Source organism: Bos indicus, chromosome 19 (assembly GCF_029378745.1).
Source record: "Bos indicus isolate NIAB-ARS_2022 breed Sahiwal x Tharparkar chromosome 19, NIAB-ARS_B.indTharparkar_mat_pri_1.0, whole genome shotgun sequence".
In the NCBI taxonomy this organism is placed as follows: Eukaryota; Metazoa; Chordata; class Mammalia; order Artiodactyla; family Bovidae; genus Bos; species Bos indicus.
The window spans coordinates 15,481,100-15,505,550 of record NC_091778.1 but is presented as its reverse complement, the minus strand read 5'-3'; the positions used below and the strand labels follow the sequence as shown (position 1 = coordinate 15,505,550).

The following is a 24,451-nucleotide window of genomic DNA, read 5'->3' as shown; positions in this document are numbered from 1 at the left end:
ATTTAAGCTACTGGTACAATTTTCAAAGAAATATAGGGCTATCAGGTTATTTAGTTCTTCTTGAGTTAGCTTTGGTAGGGTACCAATCTGGATTCAACCAGGAGAAAGGGACCATTCAGTCACTTGAACAGAGTAACTTTAATATAAAGAATGACTAACTGCAAGAGGGATTAGAGTAACAAAGGATTTACTTTGTTGTTGTTCAGACACTAAGTTGTGTCCAACTCTTTGCGACCCCATGGATTGCAACACGCCAGGCTCCTCTGTCTTCCACTTTATCCCTCCAAGAGTTTGCTCAAATTCATGTCCATTGAGTCAGTGATGCTATCTAATCATCTCCTCCTTTGCTGCCCACTTCTCTTTCTACCCTCAATATTTCCCAGCATCAGGGTCTTTTCCAATGAGTCAGTTCTTCCCCTCAGGTGGCCAAAGTATTGGAGCTTCAGCTTCAGCATCAGCTCTTCCAACGAGTATTGAGGATTGATACATTTTAATATTGACTAGTTTGATCTCCTTGAAGTCCAAGGGACTCTCAAGAGTCTTCTCTAATGCCACATTTTGAAAGCATCAATTCTTTGGTACTTAGCATTCTTTATAGTCCAACTCTCACATTCATACATGACTACTGGAAAAACCATAGTCCATCCTAAAGGAAATCAGTCCTGAATATTCATTGGAAGGACTGATGCTGAACCTGAAACTCCAATACATTGGCCACCTGAGGCAAAGAACTGACTCATTTGAAAAGACCCTGATCCTGGGAAAGATTGAGGGCAGAAGGAGGAGGGGACAACAGAGGATGAGATGGATGAGTTGGCATCACCAACTCGATGGACATGAGTTTGAGTAAACTCTGGGAGTTGGTGATGGAGAGGGAAGCCTGGCGTGCTGCAGTCCATGGGGTCTCAGAGTCAGACACAACTGAGCAACTGAACTGAACTTGACTATATGAACCTTTCTGGGCAGTGATATGTCTGCTTTTTAGTATGCTGTCTAGGTTCATCATAGGCTTCCTTCCAAGGAGCAAGCATCTTTTAATTTCCTGGCTGCAGTTACCATACACAGTGATTTTGGAGCCCAGGAAAATAAAACATGTCACTGTTTCCACTTTTCCCCTTCTATTTGCCATGAAGTGATGGGACTAGATGCCATGATTTTAGTTTTCTTTTTAATATTGAATTTCAAGCCAGATTTTTCACTCTCCTATTTCACCCTCGTCAAGAGGCTTTTTAGTGCCTCTTCACTTTCTGCCATTAGAGTGGTATCAACTGCGTATCAGAGGTTGTTGATATTTCTCCCAGCAATCTTGATTCTAACTTGTGATTCATCCAGCACAGCATTTTGCATGCTGTACTCTTCATATAAGTTAAATAAGCAGGGTGACAATATACAGTCTTGATGTACTCCTTTCCCAATTTTGAACCAGTCATTTAGTTGTTCCATGTCTCGTTCTGACTGTTGCTTCTTGAGCCCCATACAAGTTTCTCATGAGACACTTCCATCTCTTTAAAGAATTTTACAGTTTGTTGTGATCCACACAGTCAAAGGATCCAGTGTAGTAAATGAAGCAGAAGTAGATGTTTTTCTGGAATTTCCTTGCTTTCTCCATGATCCAACAAATTTTGACAATTTGATCTCTGGTCCCTCTACACTTGACTTCAAAGGCCCACTTGACTTCACACTGCAGGATGTTTGGTTCTAGGTGAGTGACCACACCATTGAGTTTATCTGGCTCATTAAGACCTTTCTTGTATAGTTGTTCTGAATATTTTTGCCACCTTTACTTAATCTCTTCTGCTTCTGTTAGGTCCTAAACCCACCTTGTACATATGAATGGTCTCAGTTCATGTCCTGCTAAAGCCTAGCTAGAAGGATTTTGAGCATTACCTTGTTAGCATTAAAATGAGAAAAATTATATGGTAGTTTGAATAGTCTTTGACATTGCCTTTCTTTGGAATTGGAATGAAAACTGAACTTTCCCAGTTGTGGCTACTGCTGAGTTTTCCAAATTTGCTGACTTATTGAGTGCAGCACATTAACAGCATCATCTTTTAGAATTTTAAATAGCTCAGCTGGAATTTCATCACTTCCATTAGCTCTGTTTGTAGCAGTACTTCCAAAGGCCCACTTGACTTCACACTGCAGGATGTCTGGTTCTAGGTGAGTGACCACACCATTGAGTTTATCTGGGTCATTAAGATCTTTCTTGTACAGTTGTTCTGAATATTTTTGCCACCTCTTCTTAATCTCTTCTGCTTCTGTTAGGTCCTTACCTTTTCTGTCCTTTATTGTGCCCATCCTTATATGAAATGTTCCCTTGATATCTCCAATTTCTTGAAGAGATCTCTGGTCTTTCCCATTCTATTTTTTTCCTCTATTTGTTTGCATTATTCACTTAGAAAGGCTTTCTTATCTCTCCTTGCTATTCTCTGGATCTTCACATTCAGTTGGGTATATCTTTCCCTTTTTTCCTTGCCTTTCACTTCTCTTTCCTCAATTATTTGTAAAGCCTACTCAGACAAACACTTCACCTTCTTGTACATCTTTTCTTTGAGATGGTTTTGGTCACTGCCTCCTGTACAATGTTATGAACCTCAGGCCACAGTTCTTCAGACATTCTGTCTATCAGATCTAATCTTTTGAATCTATTCATCACCTCCACTGCATATCATAAGGGATTTAATTTAGATCACACCTGAACGGCCTAGTGGTTTTCCCTACTTTCTTCAAGTTAAGCCTGAATTTTGCAATAAGGAAATGATGATCTGAGCCACAGTTAGCTCCAGGTCTTGTATTTATTCATTGTGTGGAGTTTCTCCGTCTTTGACTACAAAGAAGATAGTCGATCTGATTTTCATGTTGACCAGATATCTGGTGAGGTGCATACGTAGAGTCATCTCTTGTGTTGTTGGAAAATTGTGTTTGGTATGATCATCATGGTCTCTTGACAAAACTGTTGGCCTTTGCCCTGCTTCATTTTGTACTCCAAGGCAAAACTTGCCTGTTATCCCAGGTATCTCTTGACTTCCTACTTTTGCATTCCAATCTCCTGAGATGAAAAGGACATTTTTTGTGTGTGTGTGTGTTAGTTCTAGAAGGTGTTGTAGGTCTTCATAGCACTGGTCAATGTCAGCTTCTTTGGCATCAGTAGTTGAGGCATTGACTTAGGTTACTCTGATGTTGAATGGTTTGCCTGGAAACAAACCGATATCATTCTGTTGTTTTTGAGACTGCACCCAAGTACTGCATTTTGGCCTCTTTTGTTGACTAAGGGATTGACTAGCAGGAGTAAAGAGAATTCTAAAGAGTATGAGGGTGGCAGATATAAGAAACAGCCACTAAATCTAGGATTAAGATAGAGTGCCCAAGGCATCCTTACCCCCAGAGATGAGATGTGGACCTTCTTGGAGAAGTCAAGACCAGATTCATGGGATCATGGTCAGTTTGGTGCTGCACCCACAGAACCTGCAGAAATCCACCCTATAAGGATGGGGAAATTGTTCACCAAAAGGTATCTTAACAGAGGCACTTTGCTACTAAGAGTCCTATGTCTCTTAAAGAAATTGATTTAGTAGTTTAAATTTTTTTCCTGTAAAGGAGGAGTCAAGGTCAACTTCTGAGTATGAAGGACTGGAAGAGACTGAGGTTTGAGAACCATAGACAAGATTTTCAATAATCCTGATAAAGAATGGGTTTCCCTTGTGGCTCAGCTGGTAAGGAATCCACCTGCAATGCAGGAGACCTGGGTTCAATCCCTGGGTTGGGAAGATCCCCTGGAGAAGGGAAAGGCTACCCTCTCTAGTATTCTGATCTGGAGAATTCCATGGACTATATAGTCCATGGGGTCACAAAGAGTCGGACACGACTGAGTGACTTTCACTTCACTTCACTTTATGAAGAGTGGGAGCTTGTGTTGAAATTGTACTAAAATTGCAGGGCATCGTTGAAGCTGTTGATCATGAGTTTATGGTGGAACCCATCCCTGCTGGGTGGTACTTTGGTGCAGGGAAGCATAAAGTCCACAGGTGTCTCCAACAATGCAGGTTTTGCCAGTAGATGCTATTGACAGAGATCAGAGTGAGGGTACTTCAAGGTATTGAAGGGGTTAGAAAGAGAAATCGAAAGCGGAGAGGAGTTTGCACTGCTTTACAACCATGTGATTTACTAGAACGAGCATCTGGGTTTTCATCTCCCCAGTGTCCCATCTTCCCAGATAAAGAAAGCAAAAGCTGAGGCATCTGACCCTATCGTGGTACTTTCTGTGCAGGACAGCTGGGGCAAGAGGGGAGAGCCAAAACTTGTTTATGCGTGAGACTTGGCTCAGCTATTTTTTCAACTGATTGCACAAGAAGGATTCCAATTTTATTTCTTCAGAATTTGTGAAGGTGAGAAGAGAGAGTAAATGCCTTTCAGTGGCACCCAGATGAAGAAAAAGGGCTTGGCAACCAGGGACAAGTTTGCTCATCTCTCTCCCAGCATCACTAAGAGCACTAATTGGTGGATTCTTAAGTCCTGTAGGGTAAACACAGTATCAAAGAGTTTAGGGGAAGTCAGGGGTATGGGAGACAGATTGGATAGATATGTTTCTCTATGTTGCAATATGATATGTTTAATAAGCCCTCCTAACAGCACTTCCTGACACTAGTCCTGCAACTCTCCAATCTAGTCTTCCTATTTTAGGGAGTTTTTCTTTCTTCCATCTTTCATTGTTAATTGTACAAGTAATATGTCAAGGTATCCTCCTTACCTTAGTCTTATTTCAGTTGACACTAAAGACCTCTTGAGTACCCAAATCCCCCAATTCATTCTGTTATTCCTAAGAGGAGGTGAGTGCCTGTACTACTTGAGAGGTTATTGTTCCAGAATTTTCTGCACTCTCATGCATCTATCAATCCACATCCACATACATCTACAAGCATACAGATGCACAAATATTTAGCACCACCTTTAGGGAAGAAGGAGAAAGATGGGTCCCTTAACAGTATCATATGATGCAATACAGTATTTAGACCCAGGTGCTGATGCAGAGACAGAGGGGGTTATAGGAAAGGAGTCATGAAATATGAACCCAATAATATCTGAGTCTGAACCCCATTTAGTAGCTCTGTAACCTCAAGCAAGCTTGAGGTTTAACCTTGTGGTACCTCAGTTGTGATGCTTAAAGAGGAAAGCACCTTGCACACAGAGGTTGTTGAGTTACCTCTTCTATCTATGAGCTTCCGTCGTGGCTCATATGCTAAAGAATCTGCTTGCAGTGCATGAGACTCTGGTTCCATCCCTGCATTGGGAAGATCTCTTGGAGGAGAAAACGGCTACCCACTACAGTATTCTCGCATGGAGAATCCCATGGACAGAGGGGCCTGGTGGGCTACAGTCCATGGGGCAGCAAAGAGTCAGACACAACTGAAGCCACTTGGCATGGCGTGGCTTCTATATATCTGTCTATCTGTCTATGTATATTCATCTATCTTTTATCACTGTCTTCTTCACCCGCCCTCACATCTCTTGCTTTCTCATCTGATAGATTTTTTTTTTTTTTTTAATTACACTAAGAACCATGTCTCAAAGAACTTGCTTGGAAAACAAACATTGCCCAACACCACACAGAGTTTGTGAGGTTTTTTTTTTTTTTTTGGTTCTTTTTTTCCCAGCAAAGTCAGCTGCTTGGCAGAGGTCCAAGTTTCAAGTTTCCTAAATGCTGATGGTGGCCTTGAATGCAGGCCAGGCTCTCTGTCCAGCAGCTTATAAATCTCAGCTGCCTGAGCCTTACACATGTGCCTCGTCTGCACATGATGTCCTCAACTAGCAACATGAAGTTGGGCGGTCTCTTCCTCCTGGCCAGTCTCCTCACCCTCAACACAAGACTCCAGGCAATTGGTAAGTCTCGTCCCACCTCTCAGAACAAGAGAGTCAGAAAGTGGAAAATCTAGGACTGTCCGGTGCAATCTAAAGAGGGGATGGAGTGGGGATGGGTAAACTTGGAGAACAGTCCACATGAGGAGACGCTGGGGCACACCTTAATTTTCCCCACAAATCCCCATGCCAGCATCCCTCTGTGTCCGCCAACCTCCTCTCTCCCTTTCTCCAAAGGCCAACCTCTCCATTTGCACTGCCTTCACCTCCTCCTCTGACTCTGCTCCATCAGCTTCTGTGTCTGTTCCCAGCATCTCCACCCTCTTCTCTCCATTTGCTTCTACCTACAAGCAAATACATTTCTGCATTGTTGAGAAACTTGCTTCTGAACCCACTTCTGTTTTCTGTCTTTCTTGACAGTTACCAATCACACCTGAGCCCTTCTAATATCGCTTCAACCACCACCACCACTACAATCACCAACAACAACCCCCCTCCATCAATTATCCCCCAACTTCACTCTCCCAAAGCATCAATATCTTCCTGGTTGACAATCTAATAATTTTCTTCAATAGTCAACCTCCTTGGTATTTCTGCAGAATCTGACATTGTTCACGATTTTTCAATCTGAAACCCTCTTCCACGGCTTCTCTTTGCTCTTCCTTTTCTTGCTTTTGGCTTTCTTTTCCTACACTTCCACAGCCAAAGATGATTTCTCTGGCTGTCTTTCTCCCCCCGTATCATCAATGACCAGACTTTGTCAAATCTTCTTTCACAGTTTCTTTTATGGCCTTTGCGATCTGATCACCACCACCCTAGTTACATACCTGGACCCTTGCAATACTCTTGAAACTCTTTCTCCTCTAAAACGCATGTTGTGTGTTGAATTCCAGCCAACTCTATGCTTGAGTGTGAGATTGTTCTTCCCAAAGTGCAGCTCTAATCAGGCGACTGATTTCCTCAAAATGTAAATATGTTCTTTTATGTGACAACCTCCCCGACCCCAGACTGTGGAAATCTCCTTAATCCTTGAAAGCCCCAGTGTACTATTTCCATCATAAACATAACGGACACACTCAGTTCTTCTAGACTAGTGCAGTAGTTCTCAAACTTTAATATGACAGGACTTACCCAAGGATCCTGTTAAACTGCAGACTGTGATTCAGGTCTGGGATGGGGTCCAAAATTCTGCATTCTTAACAAGCTTCTAAGTGATGCTGATGACGCTGGCCTACAGACCACATTTTGGGTAGGAAGAGGCTCTGCCAATACTTTAGAATCACCCCAGAAGTGTATTAAAAAGACCAGTGCCAAGACCCTCGGCTGGACCAATTAAATCAGGCTCTCTGAGGTCTCAAGCTCTGTGTTTGCTTGTGTGTGTTTACTGAGGTAAAATTTACCATTTTAAGGTGTACCACTCAGTGGTTTTTAATATATTCACAACTTTGTGCAGCCATCACCACCATCTAATTGCAGACCATTCATCACCCCCTAAAGAAAGCCCATATCCATTGCCAAACTCCCTGTTCTTTCCTCCCTATCCCCACCCCCTTCTAATCCACTTTCCATTTTTGAAGCATTTTTCTATTCTAGATATTTCATATCTAGAAATATGATATGATATAATCTAGAAATATTATATGATATTTCATATCATATACTTTCTAAAAGAAATTATATAACAATGTGGGCTTTTGTGTCTGGCTTCTTCAACATTTTCAAAGTTTATCTAAATTGTAGCATCTATCAGTACTCCATTCCTTTTTATGGCTGGATCATATAGCTCTGCCAGGTATGATTTATACATTCATCAATTGATGGACATTTGTGTTATTTCTACTTGGTGGCTAATAAGCAAGTTATGCTGCCATGAGCATTTGTGTATAAATTTTTGTGTGAACATGCTTTCAGTTCCCTCGGGTGGATTTGCAAGGAGTAGAATTGCTGAGTCATGTGGCAAGTCTGTGATTAATTTCTTGAGGAACTGCCAAGCTCTGTTTTCCACAGAGCCTGCACCAGTTTACCCGACATCAATCTGTGAGAGTTCTCATCCCTCCCACATCCTTTCCAACACTTGTTGACACCTGACTGTTAATTATAGCCATCATTGTGATTGTGGGATATCTTACTGTGATACCTCACTGTGGTCTCAATTTGCATTTCGCTAGTGATTAATGATATTGGGTGCTTTTTCATATGCTTAATGTTCATTTGTATGTAATCTGTTCAAGAAATGTCTATTCAAGCCCTCCCTTTGCAAGATGGGAGGGTTTTTCCTTTTCTTGCTGAGTTGTAGGAATTCATTATATATTCTGGATTGCTGTCATTGTTTAGTTGCTAAGATGTGTCCGACCCTTTTGAAACCGCATGGACTATAGCCCACCAGGCTCCACTGTTCATGGAATTTCCCAGGCAAGAGTACTAGGGTGGATTGCCATTTCCTTCTCCAGGGGATCTACCTAACCCAGGGAACCAACCCATGTCTCCTGCACTGTAGTCAGATTGCTCACCACTGAGACCCCTCAGAAGCATGTTTTAGATATTTGACCCTTATCAGACATACGATTTGTAAATATTTTCTCCCACTCTGTTGATTTTCTTTCTGTTTTCTTGACAATGTTCTTTAATGCACAAGAGATTTTAATTTTTTGAGGGCCAACTTATATGCCTCTTTTTTTGCTTTTGTTTTGGGTGTCATATTTAAGAAACCATTGCCCAATCCAAGGTCACAAAGATTTTTACCTATGTTTCCTCCTATGAGTTTTATAGTTTTAACTCTTACATTTAGGTCTTTGATCCATTTTGAGTGAATTTGTGTATATGTGTGTGTATATTGTATGGGTGTGTGTTACTCAGTTGTGTCTGACTGTTTGCAACCCCATGAACTATAGTCCAACAGGCTCCTCTGTCCATGGAATTCTCCAGGCAAGAATACTGGAATGGGTAGCCACTCCCTTCTCCAGGGGATCTTCCTGACCCAGGAATTGAGTCCAGGTCTCTCAAATTGCAGGTAGATTCTTTACTGTCTGAGCCACCAGGGAAGCCCATACTATATATACGTATGTATACATATGATTTGAGGCAGTAATCCCAATTTGTTCTTTTGCGTGTGGACGTCCATTTTCTCAGCACCATTTATTGAAAAGACCATTCTTTCCCCATTGGATGGTCTTTGTCAATGTGTGTGACTGTATTTGTGAGTTCAAATCCCAGCTAATTCTCTAGCGCAGTAATCACTAAACCACTCCTATCTAGTCTTTGCGGTCCCTTTCTCTTGTCACTTACTATTAAACATGCATAGTGCTATGAACTGTTGTTATTTCAAAGCAAACTTGATTTCCCATCCCAGTTTTAATCTGCCTTCCTGAAACATCTAGTCCTGTTCCTTACACAGAGTTGATATTTTTCTTAGAATAAGCTAATGAATTAGAAACAAGGGAATGAATGAATAAGTAAATGAACCATGAGCAAATGAATGAACGGTTGGATATTGACGAAGAGTTGTGGTCCCCAACCTTCCTCCACAAATTGGCAAAAGCTGATGAAATCCTAAAATGTCAGACATACTGGCTCTGGAAGAATCTCTAGTCCATCTCAGCATCAGCTGGAGCCCTCATTAAAATGTACATATATAGGCTCACCCCTGGAGAAGCTGAGTAATTAGGCCTGAACAGGCCCTACTATCTGTAGTTCATTGTAAAGATGATTGTTATCATCAGCCACATTTGGGAGTCACTCATCTAGTCTAGCCTCTCTTCACTTGCTCAAACTACAACACCAGACAACCTCCATTTACAGAGTATAAAAGTGAGATTGGAAGAGATTCATAATGTGGATGGCAGAGGCAGGTCAACCCTGTGGTAGGAACCACAGTGAGAATTCTCTCGGTGGTGGTGATATGATTCATGATGGAGGTGTTATTCTTTTGCCGAAGTCTTTGATCAGCTTCCAGGGCTGCCTCCGTCTTTAAACTCTGTCTCTAGGAGTATCAAAGAGCCACACTGAGACTTTTTCAGGGATCTGAATCCAATAAATTCTCATCTGAAATAATTTCTTGACCTTTAGGGGCTTTACTCTGTATTCAAGGTTAATTTCACTGACTTGTATAGCAAAAGGGACATATGCTTTAAAAGGAATGTCCCTGAATTTAAATCCAAATATTCCTGCAAATTCTTCACATATTATTCGATGAAAGGGTCAGATGAGGTTCTCTATGGGTTCATGTTAAAACAATGAAGACCTAGATCAAAGTGTATCCTGATGTTATTAGGTCATGGTCATTTACAACATAAATATCCATGGTATTTAAGTGTCTCAACCCAGTCTTTTCTGACCGTGAAGGTGTCTGTGTGGAGCAGTGCCGAGAAGACCAGGACTGCGTGGCAGGAGAGAAGTGCATCAGCAATGGCTGTGGCCATGTGTGCTCACCAGCCCCGCAAGCAAGTAAGGCTGAGCGCCCTGTCCGAATTCCTGGGCTTAAAAGGACTATGTACTTGGTCCTTCCCAACCTTTCAACAAATGTTCAATAGTAATTTATCTTGAGTATGGTTTTGAATGTTTTCAACATAAAACATTCAAAGGATGGGGTGTTCTTTGAACTCCTTCCTCACAGCACTGTGCATTTAGTCCTCAATTTTTTCCAGCACAGTCACTTTACCACTCCCCAAATATGTATCTGTGGTTGGAAAGTAAGACTACAACCAAAGCTATAGAAACAAATAAATGGTACCCACACTCCCTTTGCCCAGAGAAACATCACTGTTGATCATTCCACACTTACTCTGTCCATGTGTATGGACATGTTGGTGATTGCACATTTTTAACTCATTAAGATATTTAGCGTTCCTTCAGCGCATTTCAGTTTTAACTTTTTATTATGGAAAATCTATGTACAAAGCAGACAGATTGGAATGATACACCATAAACCCGTCACCCAACCATTATCAACCTATGGTCATTCTTCTTCCATGTCTAATCCCACCCACTTCCCCCATCCCTGTTATTTTCAGATTCCAGGCATTATTTTATCACATTCTACATGTATTCTACATGTAGCTCTAAAAGAGATGTATAAGGTTTATCTTATCTGTTTGGTTGTTATTTTATTTACTATTGTAGATGTATTTGTTAGACACATAGTCTTTCATTAAATAACCTATTTTATTTCTGCAACCTGTCTATCCCTTTCCCTCTCTCTTATTATATGTTTTGCATTTAGAAAGCTTTATGTTTTTTGTTCTAATAGTTACCTTATATTAAGACCTTAGACTACTAGCCATGGTGCCCACCCTTTTTTATTATTGCCTATAGATTTCTTACTATAGTAAAAAATTCTTACTGAGCAATAGTCATAATAAAATTAGTTCATTTCCTTCTTTCCTTCCTCCCCACTTCCCTATCCCCAGCAGTTAAGTTTAAGCAATATCCTTGCATTTGCACTGGATCTTGTTAAGCTTGTTAAGCTTACTCTGCTTTTCATATGTTCTTTCCTTTGTCCTTCCTGATATTTAATAGGTACATTGTCGCAGCAAATACATAGTTCATAGACTCTCTTCATGAACATTATTGAGTCTTAATTCTTCTGTAAGTATGTATTTAATGACCCTACTAGTCCCAATTTTCATGTCTCTCCAGTACTTTGGTTGGCTGACAGTCAACCTCTAGTGGGTTCCTTAGGAAGCTCTCGTAGGAATGATGTCCCCAGTCTTCTCCATCACTCACCTCATCACTTTCCTCGGATTTCTGCACAGATGCAGACACCTCATTGGTCTGGTGGAAGATGGTTTTTGTCTCCTTCCACCCACTCACATTTTGGAGGTTGAGGGGATATCTTGTTCTACAGATCTGTTGTCTATGTGTTTTGAATTGTGCTATTTTGATTGCTCTGTTTTTAAGGGGAGATTGTAGAAGGTCAAAAATTATGCCAACCTGCACAATAAAAACCACCTTCTCAGAATCTGACATTATTTTTGACTCACAACTTCCAAATATCTCCTTTATGAAGTGTATACTCAATTCTTTCCCCCATTTTTCTCTTAGGATATGAATTCTTACTATTGACTTGTAAGCAATTCCAGATCCAAATTGTTTGTTGTATACATGTATTATAAACATTTTCTCTCAATGAGGCTTGTCTTTTCTCTGTCTTAATGTTGTCATTCAATTAAGAAAAGTTCATAATTTAAATGAGATTCCATCTACCTACCTATTTTCACGCTCAGTAATATTTCTGTAAAATTTAAGAAATATTTGCCTATCCCCAGGTCCTGAAGCTATCTTTTATAGCATTTTCTAGAAGCTTTATTGCTTTACCTTTCCCATAGATCTATAACTCACTTAAACAGATTTGTTGTGTGGTGTGAGGTAGGAGACAAGGTTTCTTTTTTTTTCATACAGAGAGCCCAGTTCATTCAACCACATTTCAGTCCTGCAAGTTTGCTAAACTTATCTTGATTCTTATCTTGATAATTGTTGGTTGGGGTGAACTTTCATATAAAATTTCAGAGTCAGCTTGTCTATTTTTGTGACAAATCCTTCTACAATTTTGACTGAGACTGTATTAAATTTCAATTTGGGAAAGAAACTGATATCTCTAAAACACCCTGTCTTTTCATCCAAGAACATGGCATCTCTCTGCATTTATAAGATAGTTAATTTTTTTTTCTTGTCGTATCATGTACCTTTCTGCACATAATTGGATAGATGTATTTCTAGGGCATTGGTGGGTTTTGAATGATATTGTAAAGGCATTTTAAGTATTTATTTTGAGATTATAAGAGAAGAGCTTTTCACTGCATATTTCCGCTCATCAGCCATCTGCAGCCTCGAGTGCAGTGAAGACAGGGATTGCGGGAGAGGAAAACAGTGTGTCCAGGATGGCTGTCAGCGAGTCTGCTCCCCGCTGATGAGTGTAGGTGAGTCCTGACTCTCTGCACCCTGCTCTGTCCTGGAAGAGCTAAGGGCAGGACGTGATCTGATCTGGCACAATTGTGTGCTCATCCAGAGAAACACACCGGAATGCCTGAGGTGTTTATGGTAATCACTGTGTCTGGAGTCTCTTGTCTAGTCCAGCCTCTCTTCACTTGGCCAGGCCATACATCAGTCACCCAGTTACAGGTGATAAAAGTGAGCTGGAAAGAGATGAATCGTGAGGTGGGCAGAAGCAGGTCAACCCTGCAGCAGGACCCACAGTGAGAATTCTCTTGGTGGTGGCGATGTGATTGTTGGTTGAGACGTTGTTCTTTTGCCAAAGGTTTTAATGCAGCTTCCAAGGCTGCCTCCATCTTTAAATTCTGTCTCTATGAGTATCAGAAAGTCACACTGAGACCTTCTTTAGGGATTAGAATCCAGTAAATCCTCTACTTGCATCAGAAATAATTTCTGGACCTTTAGGGGCTCAACTCTATATTCAAGGTTAATTTCACTGAATTGTATAGAAAAAGGCACATGTGCTTTAAAGGCAAAGAACTGGAATTGCCTTGAAGTTAATTGGGACTTCAAGTCCCAACTCTGCCATGGACCAGCCAATCTCTCAATGGCCTCATCTATAAGATACCAAAAATAAAACCTACTGGTTAAAGATCATTGGGGTTGCCATTAACCCGCTTTCCTTGCATCTTTCTTTCCTACAAAGACTTCAGTCCTAAGGAATTACTCCAAATACCCCTGCAAATACCTCAGCTATTACTTGCTGGAAGGGTCAGATGAGGTTCTATGTGAGATCACATTTAAGCAGCGAAGTCCTAGATCAAAGTATACGCAGCTATTGTTATGTCATGGTCATTTATAAGCATTTCTTTAGTTTAAGTGTCTCAACCCAGTCTTTTCTGACCATGAAGGTATCTGTGTGGAGCAGTGCCGAGAAGACCAGGACTGTGCGGCAGGAGAGAAATGCATCAGCAACGGCTGTGGCCACGTGTGCTCACCAGTCCCGCAAGCAAGTAAGGCTGAGCGCCCTGCCCGAATTCCCAGGCTTAAAAGAACTACGTACTTGGTCCTTCCCAACCTTTCAACAAATGTTCAATAGTAATTTATCTTGAGCATGGTTTTGAATGTTTTCAACATAAAACATTCAAAGGATGGGGTGTTCTTTGAACTCCTTCCTCATGGTACCGTGCATTTAGTCCTTCTCAATTTTTTCCAGCACAGTCACTTTACCACTCCCCAAATATATATCTATGGTTGGAAAGTAAGACTCTACAACCAAAGCTATAGAAACAAATAATGGTACCCACACTCCCTTTGCCCAGAGAAACACCATTGTTGGTCATTCCACACTTACTCTGTCCGTGTGTATGGACATGTGGGTGATTGCATATTTTTAACTCATTAAGATATTTAGCCTTCCCTCAGCGCATTTCAGTTTCAACTTTTTATTATGGGACATCTATGTACAAAGCAGACAGATTGGTAGAACAATACACCATGTACCCATCACCCAATCATTGTCAACATGTGGTCTTTCTTCCTCCATCTCTAACCCCACCCACTTCCCCCATCCCTGGTATTTTCAGATTCCAGGCATTATTTTATAGCATATAAATTCTACATATATCTCTAAAAGAGATGTATAAGGTTTATGTTACCTGTTTGGTTGTTATTTTATTTACTCTTGTAGATGTATTTATCCAACACATAGTTTTTCCTTATATAACCTATTTTATTTCTGCAACCTGTCTATCCCTTTCCCTCTCTCTTATTATATGTTCTGCATTTAGAAAACTTCATGTTTTTTGTTCTAATAGATACCTTATATCAAGACCTTAGAGTACTAACCATGGTCCCCACCTTTTATTTATTATTGCCTATAGATTTCTTACTATGAGTAATAGTCATAATATAATTAGCTCATTTCCTTCTTTCCTTCCTCCCCACTACCCTATCCCCAGCCGTTAAGTTTAAGCAATATCCTTGCATTTGCACTGAATCACGTTAAGGTACTGATCAAGCTTACTCTGCTTTTCGTGTGTTCTTTCCTTTGTCCTTCTTGATATTTAATAGGTACATTGTCACAGCATATAGAGGGTTCATAGACTCTCTTCATATTATTGAGTCTTAATTCTTCTGTAAGTATTTAATGACCTTACTAGTCCCAATTTTCATATCTCTCCAGTACTTTGGTTGGCTGACAGTCAACCTCTAGTGGGTTCCTTAGGAAGCTCTCGTAGGAATGATGTCCCCAGTCTTCTCCACCAGTCACCTCATCGCTTTCCTCGGATTTCTGCACAGATGCAGACACCTCATTGGTCTGGCGGAAGATGGTGTCTTGTCTCCTTCCACCCACTCACATTTTGGAGGTTGAGGGGATATCTTGTTCTACAGATCTGTTGTCTATGTGTTTTGAATTATGCTATTTTGATTGCTGTGTTTTTATAGGGAGATTCTAGAAGGTTCAAAAACTATGCTAACCTGCACAATAAAAACCACCTTCTCAGAATCTGACATTATTTTTGTCTCACAACTTCCAATTATCTCCTTTATGAAGTGTCTGCTGAATCCTTTCCCCCATTTTTCTCTTAGTTTATGAATTGTTATTACTGACTTGTAGGGAACTCCGGATCCAAATTGTTTGTTGTATATGTGTATTATAAACATTTTCTCTCAATGAGGCTTGTCTTTTCTCTATCTTAATGTTGTCATTCAATGAAGATTGAATAAGATTTCATTTAAATGAGATTCCATCTACCTATCTATTTTCATGGTCAATAATATTTCTGTAAAATTTAAGAAATATTTACCTATCCCAAGGTCTTGAAGCTATCTTTTATAGCATTTTCTAGAAGCTTTATTGCTTTACCTTTCCCTTGGAGAAGGCAATGGCACCCCACTCCAGTGCTCTTGCCTGGAAAATCCCATGGACGGAGGAGCCTGGTGGGCTGCAGTCCATGGGGTCGCTAAGAGTCGGACACAACTGAGCGACTTCACTTTCACTTTTCACTTTCATGCATTGGAGAAGGAAATGGCAACCCACTCCAGTGTTCTTGCCTGGAGAATCCCAGGGACGGAGGAGCCTGGTGGGCTACCGTCTATGGGGTCACACAGAGTTGGACACGACTGAAGTGACTTAGCAGTAGGAGTAGATCTATAACTTACTTGAACAGATTTGTTGTGTGGTGTGAGGTAGGAGACAAGATTTCTATTTTTTCATACAGAGAGCCCAGTTCATCCAACCACATTTCAGTCCTGCAAGTTTGCTAAACTTATCTCGATTCCTATCTTGATAATTGTTGATTTTGGTGAACTTTCGTATAAAATTTCAGAGTCAGCTTATGCATTTTTGTGACAAATCCTTCTACAATTTTGACTGAGACTGTATTAAATTTCAATTTGGTAAGAAACTGATATCTTTAAAACACTGTATCTTTTTATCCATGAACATGACATCTGTCTGCATTTATGAGAGTTAATTTTTTTTCTTTGTCGTATCGTGTAGTTTTCTGCACATAACTGAATAGATGTAGTTCTAGGGAATTGATGGGGTTTGAATGATATTGTAAAGGCATTTGAAGTATTTATTTTGAGATTGTAAGAGAAGAGCTTTTCACTGCATATTTCCGCTCATCAGCCATCTGCAGCCTCGAGTGCAGTGAAGACAGGGATTGCGGGAGAGGAAAACAGTGCGTCCAGGATGGCTGTCAGCGAGTCTGCTCCCCGCTGATGAGTGTAGGTGAGTCCTGACTCTCTGCACCCTGCTCTGTCCTGGAAGAGTTAAGTGCAGGGCGTGATCTGATCTGGCACAATTGTGTGCTCATCCAGAGAAACACACCGGAATGCCTGAGGTGTTTATGGTAATCACTGTGTCTGGAGTCTCTTGTCTAGTCCAGCCTCTCTTCACTTGGCCAGGCCATACATCAGTCACCCAGTTACAGGTGATAAAAGTGAAGAGATGAATTGTGAGGTGGGCAGAAGCAGGTCAACCCTGCAGCAGGACCCACAGTGAGAATTCTCTTGGTGGTGGTGATGTGATTGTTGGTTGAGACATTGTTCTTTTGCCAAAGGTTTTGATGCGGCTTCCAGGGCTGCCTCCATCTTTAAATTCTGTCTCTATGACTATCAAAAAGTCACATTGAGACCTTCTTTAGGGATTAGAATCCAGTAAATCCTCTACTTGCATCAGAAATAATTTCTGGACCTTTAGGGCCTCAACTCTATATTCAAGGTTAATTTCACTGAATTGTATAGAAAAAGGGACATGTGCTTTAGAGGCAAAGAACCCAGAATTTAAGTCCCAACTCTGCCATGACAATCTCCAGACAATCTGCCATGACCACACAATCTCTCAAAGGCCTCATCTATAAAATACTAAAAATAAAACCTACTGGTTAAAGATCATTGGGGTTACTGTTAACCTGCTTTCCTTGCATCTTTCTTTCCTACAAAGACTTCAGTCCTAAGGAATTACTCCAAATACCCCTGGCAAACCTCAGCTATTATTTGCTGTTAGGGTCAGATGAGGTTCTATGTTAGATCATACTTAAACAGCGAAGTCCTAGATCCAAGTGTATGCTGCTGTTGTTATGCCATGGTCATTTATAAATATTTATAATTTAAGTGTCTCAGCCCAGTCTTTTCTGACCGTGAAGGTGTCTGTGTGGAGCAGTGCCGAGAAGACCAGGACTGCGCGGCAGGAGAGAAGTGCGTCAGCAATGGCTGTGGCCACGTGTGCTCACCAGTCCCGCAAGCAAGTAAGGCTGAGCACCCTGCCCAAATTCCTGGGCTTAAAAGGACTATGCACTTGGTCCTGCCCAACCTTTCAACAAATGTTCTATAGTAATTTATCTTGAGCATGGTTTTGAATGTTTTCAACATAAAACATTCAAAGGATGGGGTGTTCTTTGAACTCCTTCCTCACGGTACCGTGCATTTAGTCCTTCTCAATTTTTTCCAGCACAGTCACTTTACCACTCCCCAAATCCATATCTATGGTTGGAAAGTAAGACTCTACAACCAAAGCTATAGAAACAAATAAATGGTACCCACACTCCCTTTGGCATAATCAGTAAAGCAGAAATAGATGTTTTTCTGGAACTCTCTTGCTTTTTCAATGATCCAGCGGATGTTGGCAATTTGGTCTCTGGTTCCTCTGCCTTTTCTAAAACCACCTGAACAACTGGAAGTTCACGGTTCACGTATTCCTGAAGCCTAGCTTGGAGAATTTTGAGCATTACTTTACTAGCATGTGAGATGAGTGCAATTGTGCGGTGGTTTGAGCATTCTTTGGCATTGCCTTTCTTTGGGATTGGAATGAAAACTGACCTTTTCCAGTCCTGTGGCCACTGCTGAGTTTTCCAAATTTGCTGGCATATTGAGTGCAGCACTTTCACAGCATCATCTTTCAGGATTTGAAAGAGTTCAACTGGAATTCCATCACCTCCACTAGCTTTGTTCGTAGTGATGCTTTCTAAGGCCCACTTGACTTCACATTCCAGGATGTCTGGCTCTAGGTGAGTGATCACACCATCGTGATTATCTGGGTCATGAAGATCTTTTTTGTACAGTTCTGTGTATTCTTGCCACCTCTTCTTAATATCTTCTGCTTCTGTTAGGTCCATACCTTTTCTGTCCTTTATCGAGCCCATCTTTGCATGAAATGTTCCCTTGGTATCTCTAATTTTCTTGAAGAGATCTCTAGTCTTTCCCATTCTGTTGTTTTCCTCTATTTCTTTGCATTGATCGCTGAGGAAGGCTTTCTTATCTTTTCTTGCTATTCTCTGGAACTCTGCATTCAGATGCTTATATCTTTCCTTTTCTCCTTTGCTTTTCGCTTCTCTTCTTTTCACAGCTATTTGTAAGGCCTCCCCAGAGAGCCATTTTGCTTTTTTGCATTTCTTTTCCATGGGGATGGTATTGATTCCTGTCTCCTGTACAATGTCATGAACCTGTGGAAAATCCTGAAAGAGATGGGAATACCAGACCACCTGACCTGCCTCTTGAGAAACCTATATGCAGATGAGGAAGCAACAGTTAGAACTGGACATGGAACAACAGAATGGTTCCAAATAGGAAAAGGAGTACATCAAGGCTGTATATTGTCACCTTGCTTATTTAACTTATGTGCAGAGTATATCATGAGAAACGCTGGGCTAGAAGAAGCACAAGCTGGAATCAAGATTTCCAGGAGAAATATCAATAACCTCAGATACGCAGATGACACCACCCTTATGGCAGAAAGTGAAGAGGAACTAAAAAGCCTCTTGATGAAGGTGAAAGAGGAGAGTGAAAAAGTTGGCTTAAAACTCAACATTCAGAAAATGAAGATTATGGCATCTGGTCCCCTCACTTCATAGGAAATAGATGGGGAAACAGTGGAAATAGTGTCAGACTTTATTTTTTTGGGCTCCAAAATCACTGCAGATGGTGACTGCAGCCATGAAATTAAAAGACGCTTACTCCTTGGAAGAAAAGTTATGACCAACCTAGATAGCATATTCAAAAGCAGAGACATTGCTTTGCCAACAAAGGTCTGTCTAGTCAAGGCTATGGTTTTTCCAGTGGTCACGTATGGATGTGAGAGCGGGACTGTGAAGAAACCTGAGCGCCAAAGAATTGATGCTTTTGAACAGTGGTGTTGGAGAAGACTCTTGAGAGTCCCTTGGACTGCAAGGAGATCCAACCAGTCCATTCTAAAGGAGATCAGCCCTGGGATTTCTTTGGAAGGAATGATGCTAAAGCTGAAACTCCAGTACTTTGGCCACCTCATGTGAAGAGTTGACTCATTGGAAAAGACTCTGATGCTGGGAGGGATTGGGGGCAGGAGGAGAAGGGGACGACAGAGGATGAGATGGCTGGATGGCATCACTGACTCGATGGACGTGAATCTGGGTGAACTCCGGGAGTTGGTGATGGACAGGAAGGCCTGGCGTGCTGCGATTCATGGGGTTGCAAAGAGTCGGACACGACTGAATGACTGAATTGAACTGAACTGAACACTCCTTTTGCCCAGAGAAACACCATTGTTGGTCATTCCACACTTACTCTGTCCGTGTGTATGGACATTTTGGTGATTGCACATTTTTAACTCATTAAGATATTTAGCCTTCCCTCAGCACATTTCAGTTTTAACTTTTTATTATGGGAAATCTATGTACAAAGCAGACAGATTCGTATGATGATACACCATGTACTCGTCACCCAACCATTATCAACCTGTGGTCATTCTTCCTCCATCTCTAATCCCACCCACTTCCCCCATCCCTGTTATTTTCAGATTCCAGGCATTATTTTATCAAATTCTACATGTATTCTACATGTATCTCTAAAAGAGATGTATAAGGTTTATCTTACCTGTTTGGTTGTTGTTTTATTTACTGTTGTAGATGTATTTGTTAGACACATAGTCTTTCATTAAATAACCTATTTTATTTCTGCAACCTGTCTATCCCTTTCCCTCTCTCTTATTATATGTTCTGCATCTAAAAAGCTTTATGTTTTTTGCTCTAATAGTTACCTTATATCAAGACCTTAGACTACTAGCCATGGTCCCCACCCTTTTTTATTATTGCCTATAGATTTCTTACTATGAGTAATAGTCATAATATAATTAGCTCATTTCCTTCTTTCCTTCCTCCCCACTTCCCTATCCCCAGCAGTTAAGTTTAAGCAATATCCTTGCATTTGCACTGAATCATGTTAAGGTACTGATCAAGCTTACTCTGCTTTTCGTGTGTTCTTTCCTTTGTCCTTCCTGATATATAATAGGTCTATTGTCACAGCATATAGAGGGTTCATAGACTCTCTTCATGAACATTATTGAGTCTTAATTCTTCTGTAAGTATGTATTTAATGACCTTACTAGTCCCAATATTCACATCTCTCCACTACTTTGGTTGGCTGTCAACCTCTAGTGGGTTCCTTAGGAAGTTCTCATAGAAATGATGTCCCCAGCTTTCTCCACCAGTCACCTCATTGCTTTCCTCGGATTTCTACACAAATGCAGACACCTCATTGGTCTGGTGGAAGATGGTGTTTTGTCTCCTTCCACCCACTCACATTTTGGAGTTGAGGGGATATCTTGTTCTACGGATCTGTTGTCTATGTGTTTTGAATTGTGCTATTTTGATGGCTCTGTTTGCATGGGGAGATTCTAGAAGGTCAAAAACTATGCCAATCTGCACAATTAAAACCAAGTTCCCAGAATCTGACATTATTTTTGTCTCACAACTTCTAATTATTTCCTTTATGAAGTGTCTACTCAATCCTTTATGAATTGTTACTATTGATTTGTAAGGAATTCTGGATCCAAATTGTTTGTTTTATATGTGTATTATAAACATTTGCTCTCAATCAGGCTTTTTTTTCCTCTGTCTTAATGTTGTCATTCAGTGAAGAAAAGTTCATAATTTTAATGAGATTCCATCTACCTATCTATTTTAATGGCCAGTAACATTTCTGTAAAATTTAAGAAATATTTGCCTATCCAAAGGTCCTGAAGCTATCTTTTATAGCATTTTCTAGAAGGTTTATAGCTATACCTTTCTCTTAAATCTATTAACTCACTTGAACAGATTTGTTGTGTGGTGTGAGGTAGGAGACAATGTGTCTTTTTATCGTACAGAGAGCCCAGTTCATCCAATCACAATTTCAGTCCTGCAAGTTTGCTAAACTGATCTCGATTCTTATCTTGATAATTGTTGATTTTGGTGAACTTTCGTATAAAATTTCAGAGTCAGCTTATGCATTTTTGTGACAAATCTTTCTACAATTTTGACTGAGACTGTATTAAATTTCAATTTGGGAAAGAAATTGATATCTCTAAAACACCCTATCTTTTCATCCAAGAACATGGCATCTCTCTGCATTTTTAAGATAATTAATTTTTTTTCTTGTCATATCATGTACCTTTCTGCACATAATTGGATAGATGTATTTCTAGGGAATTGATGGGTTTTGAATGATATTGTAAAGGCATTTGAAGTATTTATTTTGAGATTATAAGAGAAGAGCTTTTCACTGCATATTTCCCCTCATCAGCCATCTGCAGCCGCGAGTGCAGTGAAGACAGGGATTGCGGGAGAGGAAAACAGTGCGTCCAGGACGGCTGTCGGCGAGTCTGCTCCCCGCTGATGAGTGTAGGTGAGTCCTGACTCTCTGCACCCTGCTCTGTCCTGGAAGAGTTAAGTGCAGGGCGCGATCTGATCTGGCACAATTGTGTGCTCATCCAGAGAAACACACCGGAATGCCTGAGGTGTCTATGGTAATCACTGTGTCTGGAGTCTCTTGTCTAGTCCAGCCTCTCTTCACTTGGCCAGGCCATACATCAGTCACCCAGTTACAGGTGATAAAAGTGAGCTGGAAAGAGATGAATCGTGAGGGGGGCAGAAGCAGGTCAACCCTGTGGCAGGACCCACAGTGAGAATTCTCTTGGTGGTGGCGATGTGATTGTTGGTTGAGACATTGTTCTTTTGCCAAAAATTTTAATGCAGCTTCCAGGGCTGCCTCCATCTTTAAATTCTGTCTCTATGAGTATCAAAAAGTCACACTGAGACCTTCTTTAGGGATTAGAATCCAGTAAATCCTCTACTTGCATCAGAAATAATTTCTGGACCTTTAGGGGCTCAACTCTATATTCAAGGTTAATTTCACTGAATTGTATAGAAAAAGGCACATGTGCTTTAAAGGCAAAGAACCGGACTTGAAGTCCGGTTGAACTTCAACCGGACTTCAAGTCCCAACTCTGCCATGGACCAGACAATCTCTCAATGGCCTCATCTATAAAACACCAAAAATAAAACCTACTGGTTAAAGATCATTGGGGTTACCATTAACCTGCTTTCCTTGCATCTTTCTTTCCTAAGACTTCAGTCCTACGGCATTTCTCCAAATACCCCTGCAAATACCTCAGCTATTATTTGCTGTTAGGGTCAGATGAGGTTCTATGTGAGGTCATATCTAAACAGCAAAGTCCTAGATCTAAGTATACGCAGCTGTTCTTATGCTATGGTCATTTATAAGTATTTATTTAGCTTAAGAGTCTCAACCCAGTCTTTTCTGATCGTCAAGGTGTCTGTGTGGAGCAGTGCCGAGAAGACCGGGACTGCGCAGCAGGAGAGAAGTGCGTCAGCAACGGCTGTGGCCACGTGTGCTCACCAGCCCCGCAAGCAAGTAAGGCTGAGCACCCTGCCCGATGTCCTGGTCCCAGCAGGAATATATGCTTTGTTCTGCCCAACTTTTCAGCAATTGTTCAATAGCAATTAACTCTTGAGTATGGTTTTGAACGCTTTCATCATAAAATATGTTTAAAAAGGAGATCTTTTAGAGTCTTCAATCACGATCTCATTGCATTCCGTAATTCTCAACTTTTTTCAGCCTGGGCACTTCTTTTTAAGAACAACTCTTCTTTTTATCCCTCCCCCCCCCAAATATATATATTTATGGTTGCAAAACAAGACTCTACATCTAAAACTATGTAACCATATAAATGACACCAACAATATTATCACCCAGAGAAACATCATTGTTCATCTTTCCACACTTACTCTCTCTGTCTGTGTATGGACATGTTAGTGATTGCACATTTTTTTTACTCATTAAGGTGTTTTGAATGTTCCTAAGCAGATTTCAGTGTCAGTTTTTATTTTGGGAAATTCTTCACACAAAGCAGACACATTGTGGAATGATGGACCGTGTACCCATCACCCAGCTTCAACCATTATCAACATGCAGTCATCCTTCTTTCAAATCTAATCCCACCCGCCTCCCCTCATCCCCTGATATTTTCAAGCAAATTCCAGACATCATTTTATTACATATTATTTCTATATACATCTCTGAAAGAGATACATGAGGTTTATCTTACCTTTTTTGGTTGCTATTTTATTTACTGTTGTGAATGTATTTATCAGGTGTATAGTCATTGATTGTATAGCCTATTTTATTTGTGTCATCTGTCTCTCCTTTTCCCTGTCTCTTACTGCATGCCTTGCATTTAGAAAGCTTCATGGGTTTTGTTCTGATAGTTACCTTATACCAAGACCTTAGAGTACTACGTTTGCTATTGTTCAGTTGCTGAGTTGTGTCCGACTCTTTGCAACCCCATGGACTGCAGCACGCCAGGCTTCCCTGTTCTTCACTATCTCCCTGAGTTTACTCAAACTCATGTCCCTTGAGTCAGTGATGCCATCCAACCATCTCATCCTCTGTCACCCCCTTCTCCTCTTGCCCTCAATCTTTCCCAGACTCAGGGTCTTTTCTAATGAGTTGACTCTTCACATCGGGTACCCAAAGTGTTGGAACTTCAGCTTCAGCATCAGTCCTTCCAATGAATATTCAGGGTTGATTTCCTTTAGTATTGACTGGTTTGATCTCCTTGCAGTCCAAGGGACTCTCAAGAATCTTCTCTTTGGCCCCCCTCTTTTTTTAATTATCATCTATAGGTTTCTTACTATGAGTTACAGACATAATAAAATTAGCTAATTTCCTCCTTTCCTTCCTCTCCACTCCTCTGCCCCCAGCAGCTGATTTTAAGCAACATCCTTTCATTTCCCCTGAATCAAGTTAAGTTACTTACCAAGCTTACTCTGCTTTTCATATGTTCTTTCCTTTGTCCTCCCTGATTTTTAATAGGTGGATTGTCAAAGCATATAGCAATTTCATAGACTCT

The 24,451-nt window shown here is 40.7% G+C and overlaps 1 protein-coding gene across 4 annotated transcripts in view; it reads left to right on the top strand.

Annotated features, from left to right (window-relative positions):
• The first annotated feature begins 5,724 nt into the window (after positions 1-5,724).
• LOC109574336 (keratin-associated protein 5-1-like) overlaps positions 5,725-24,451 on the top strand; it is a 34,023-nt gene continuing 15,296 nt past the window's right edge. For 2 of the 4 annotated variants that reach the window (XM_019982318.2, XM_070772640.1), the window contains exons 1-8: positions 5,725-5,877; positions 10,195-10,296; positions 12,666-12,767; positions 13,692-13,793; positions 16,418-16,519; positions 17,436-17,537; positions 21,823-21,924; positions 22,852-22,953. In XM_019982318.2, the coding sequence (XP_019837877.2) occupies positions 5,790-5,877; positions 10,195-10,296; positions 12,666-12,767; positions 13,692-13,793; positions 16,418-16,519; positions 17,436-17,537; positions 21,823-21,924; positions 22,852-22,953 (802 nt within the window). In that variant the 5' untranslated portion in view covers positions 5,725-5,789. The remainder of the gene's footprint in view (positions 5,878-10,194; positions 10,297-12,665; positions 12,768-13,691; positions 13,794-16,417; positions 16,520-17,435; positions 17,538-21,822; positions 21,925-22,851; positions 22,954-24,451) is intronic. The other 2 variants (XM_070772643.1, XM_070772642.1) reach the window with 2 other exon arrangements.